We start from the raw sequence: 4,123 nt of genomic DNA on the forward strand, positions 1-4,123 counted from the left end.
TCTCCGGGTGCTCTGCCCGCTCCGGGGTGCAGGCAGGGCTCAGCCCCGCTCCGTGCCTCGGTTTCCCCCCGCACACACGCACAGCCCCGGGCATGCCTTCCCTGCCAGATCCCTCTCACAGCACCTGCCTGACGGATGCCTGTGTCCGGGTGGCCAGCAAGATCCTGGAGGCCCTGGATGCGGAGATGGACCCATGCCAAGACTTCTACCAGTACTCGTGCGGGGGCTGGATCAAGAGGAACCCACTGCCCAACGGGCGCTCCAAGTGGAGCACCTTCAACAGCATCTGGGACCAGAACCAGGCCATCATGAAGCATCTCCTAGGTGGGCACTGGGGGAGGTTGGTCATGGCCACTGGGAACATGACCACTGGGCGCAGGCAGGCAGAGCCCCAGTATCCCCAGGGCTGACCCGCAGCCTCCCGCAGAGAACGCCACCTTCAACTCCAGCAGCGAGGCGGAGCGGAAGACGCAGCGGTACTACCTGTCCTGCCTCAAGGAGCAGAGGATAGAGGAGCTGGGGTCCCAGCCCCTCATGGAACTCATCGACAAGGTGGGCGGCCATCCACATGTGAGCTGAGCTGTCAGGACTCAGCCCAGCACATCTGCTCGGCTCTTTGTGTTACTGGGGAGGGGGCAGCCCTCGGGGATGGACCCTATCCCTCCTTGAGGCACTGGGTTTGTCTGCTGGCAGATCGGGGGGTGGAACATCACCGGTTCCTGGAACCAGACTGGCTTCATGGAGGTCCTCAAGATGGTGTCAGGCACGTACCGGGCGACCCCCTTCTTCACAGTGTACGTGGGCGCAGACTCCAAGAGCTCCAACAGCAATGTCATCCAGGTTGGCACCTTGGCACGGAGGGGCGGCAGGCACCAGGGGGGCACCGGGCTGCCCATGCTGCCCTTGTCTCCTCCCAGGTGGACCAGTCGGGGCTTTTCCTCCCATCCCGGGATTACTACCTGAATAAGACTGCCAACGAGAGGGTGAGGCTGGGCGCCGGGCACCCTGCCGGCACGAGCAGTGCTGGGACACAGCTGGCACCCGCACCCTGCCCATCGGGTGGCATGGTGGCCAGGCTGGGGTGGGCAGCAGCTCTGAACTGCCCTGGGAGGTGGGATGAGCTGTGTGCAGTGCTGAGTGGAGGCTTGGGGTCCTGCCAGGTCCTGGCAGCGTATCTGGACTACATGGTGGAGCTGGGCACACTGCTGGGGGGGGCCCCGGAGCCCACCCGCCTCCAGATGCAGCAGGGGCTGGACCCAGCTGGCCAACATCACCGTGCCCCAGGCTGAGCGGCGAGATGACGAGAAGATCTACCACAAGATGAGCATTGCTGAGCTGCAGGTGGGCACAGCATGGCACAGCCTGGGGAAACCCTCTGGGGACTCAAGGGGGCGTTCCCAGTGGGGCACAAAGAGGTCCATGCCTGCTTCTGCTCCCCCCAGGACACCCCGGGCAGCCCCATCCATCCATTCTGGGACATGCACCCGGGTGCTGGAGTGTGGTGCTTATCCCCCAAGTCGTTAGGTTTGGGGAGGAGTTGCCACCCTGCATGGGGAGGTCCTGGGATCCCCTCCTTGTCTTGCAGCATTGAGAGCAGTGGGGAGCCATAGGAAGGATTTGGGGCAGACCATGGGACCTTCCTGGGGAGCACAGCCCCTGCCGCAGGGGATGCTGCTGGTGCTGGGCAGGATGGGGCAAACCTGTGCCAAGCACCCAGGTGCATCCCCATGGCACCCCAGGCCCTGGCCCCTGCCATCGACTGGCTGGATTACCTGTCCTATGCCCTGGCCCCGCTGGAGCTGGCCGACACGGAACCCGTGGTGGTGTATGGGGACACCTACCTCCAGCAGGTCTCCGACCTCATCAACGTCACTGACAGGAGGTGAGGTGCCTGCAAGCGCCCCGCCATGTCCCATTGAGGGCCTGCCCCCATGGTGGGGCAAATTTTGGGCTCGCTGGTAGCTGGGGCATCCCCTGTGGACCATGCCCATGGCAAGCCATGGCACATCTCTGCCCCTGCAGCATCCTGAACAACTACTTGATCTGGAACCTGGTGCAGAAGACCGCCTCCAGCCTAGACCAGCGCTTCGAGACAGCCCAGGAGAGGCTGCTGGAGACACTCTATGGCACCAGGAAGGTAACGGGGGGCTCTGGGACCAGCCCCCTCTGCCCCCAGCCCAGAGGCACCCAGGACCACCGATGCCCTTGGGATGCCCTTGGGATGCTGAGCCCCAGATGCTGCAGAGGGAACTAAGGGATCATCTATGGGATGGGGGTTTAGCTGCTGAGCATCTCCCTCCTGGCCAAGGGGCAGAGCCACTCGAGGGGCAGGGAGGGGAGCAGGGGAGGGGACTGGGGGTCTCACAGACCCCTGTCTCACTCCCACAGTCCTGCACGCCACGCTGGCAAACCTGCATCTCCAACACGGACGACACGCTGGGCTTCGCCCTGGGCTCCCTCTTTGTCAAAGCCACCTTCGACCGGGACAGCAAGGCCATTGTGAGGACACTTCTGCCCCCCTCCCCATCGCCGTCTGCGGGAACTCCCCTTCTCCCCCAAACCCCAGGGCTGGCAGGCGGGGAGCAGGGAAACGGGACCCCCAGCCCCAGGGAGGTCGCATCCTGCCCACCCCTGCTCCTCCCCAGGCGGAGGAGATGATCAGTGAGATCCGGGCAGCCTTTGAGGTGTCCCTGGACCAGCTGGACTGGATGGATGAGAAGACCAGGCAGGCTGCAAAGGAGAAGGTAATCCTGGGGAGGGGAGCGAGTGGGAGACCCCCATCCTGGGAAGCCTCCCACCCCATCTCCCCACTGGGGCCTCTCCCCATGCAGGCAGATGCCATCTACGACATGATCGGCTTCCCCGACTTCATCCTGGACAACAAGGAGCTGGATGACGTCTATGATGGGGTAGGGGGGCACCCAGCTCATGGGGAGGGGCCCTTGTGCTTGCTTACACCAAGCCCTGGGGTAGCCCATGGTGGGGTGATGTCCCTGTTTGGGGGACCCATTTGGGATGGAGTGTTATGCGGGGCCACCCCGGTACCAAGTGCATCCTGGCCAGGGTGGACCCCTCCTCATCCCTCCTCTTCCTCACCAGTACGAGGTCTCGGAAGACTCCTTCTTCCAGAACATGCTCAACTTCTACAACTTCTCTGCCAAAGTGATGGCTGACCAGCTCCGGAAACCCCCCAACCGTGACCAGTAAGAGGGAGGGCGCAGGTGGGGCAGAGAATGTGACACTGGCCCCAGCATGGCCTGGGTGGCACTGGTTCACTGGCGGTATGTTCCCCCATGGGATGGCACAGCATTGTAGGTCACCCGTGGTGGCTCTGGCTTGTCCCCAGGACAGCTGCAGGGTCCCTTGGTCATGGGGCAGGGGGCAGCGGTGCCAGCCCCAGGCAGGGCAGCACAGGGAACCCATGGTGGGAGATGGCACAGGAGGATGTCGGGGCTGGTGAAAGAGGGGACACATCCCTGCCTGTCCCCTGTCCCACCTTCGTGCCCCAGGTGGAGCATGACCCCGCAGACCGTCAACGCCTACTACCTGCCCACCAAGAATGGGATCGTCTTCCCCGCCGGCATCCTGCAGGCTCCCTTCTACGCCCGCAACCACCCCAAGTGAGCCTGGCATGGGGATGGGGGGCATCTTCTAGGGGTGGGGAGGGTCATGGGCTCCATCAGGGTCAGCACCCCACAGAGCCACCCGCATTCATGAAATGAAGCCCTGCGGGGGGCAAGAGTCCACCAAAGCTTTACATGCCCCAGCCAAGACAGCCTGCAAAGTCCCCATGGGGCCACCAGTGCCCACAGTAGGACTCATTCCCAGCCGGGTGCCAACCAGAGCAGAGTTTTGCCGGGTGCCCCAGACACAGACAGGGTGCCTGGGCTGCCGAGAGGGTGCCGGGGCTGGGGGCAGGCTGTGATGGCATCATCCCCCTGTGTTTACCTGGCTGTCTCCCATGGCCCCGCAGAGCCCTCAATTTCGGCGGCATCGGCGTGGTGATGGGGCACGAGCTGACCCACGCGTTCGATGACCAAGGTGAGAACCTGCGGGCAGCACCAGCCCAGACCCCCATCACCTTCCTGTGTGTCCCCCCGCCCCCAACCCCTGCCCTCAGCGT

The 4,123-nt window shown here is 64.0% G+C and overlaps 1 protein-coding gene across 1 annotated transcript in view; it reads left to right on the forward strand.

Annotated features, from left to right (window-relative positions):
- Positions 1–92: 92 nt before the first annotated feature.
- ECE2 (endothelin converting enzyme 2) overlaps positions 93–4,123 on the forward strand; it is a 5,201-nt gene continuing 1,170 nt past the window's right edge. The window contains 14 exon segments of the mRNA XM_009883389.1: positions 93–324; positions 428–552; positions 694–840; positions 918–983; positions 1,161–1,255; positions 1,257–1,341; positions 1,740–1,882; positions 2,023–2,137; positions 2,389–2,499; positions 2,646–2,744; positions 2,832–2,909; positions 3,100–3,203; positions 3,510–3,620; positions 3,974–4,041. Of these exon segments, the coding sequence (XP_009881691.1) occupies positions 93–324; positions 428–552; positions 694–840; positions 918–983; positions 1,161–1,255; positions 1,257–1,341; positions 1,740–1,882; positions 2,023–2,137; positions 2,389–2,499; positions 2,646–2,744; positions 2,832–2,909; positions 3,100–3,203; positions 3,510–3,620; positions 3,974–4,041 (1,579 nt within the window).

This window comes from Charadrius vociferus, unplaced genomic scaffold, assembly GCF_000708025.1.
Source record: "Charadrius vociferus isolate BGI_N301 unplaced genomic scaffold, ASM70802v2 scaffold214, whole genome shotgun sequence".
Taxonomy (NCBI): Eukaryota; Metazoa; Chordata; class Aves; order Charadriiformes; family Charadriidae; genus Charadrius; species Charadrius vociferus.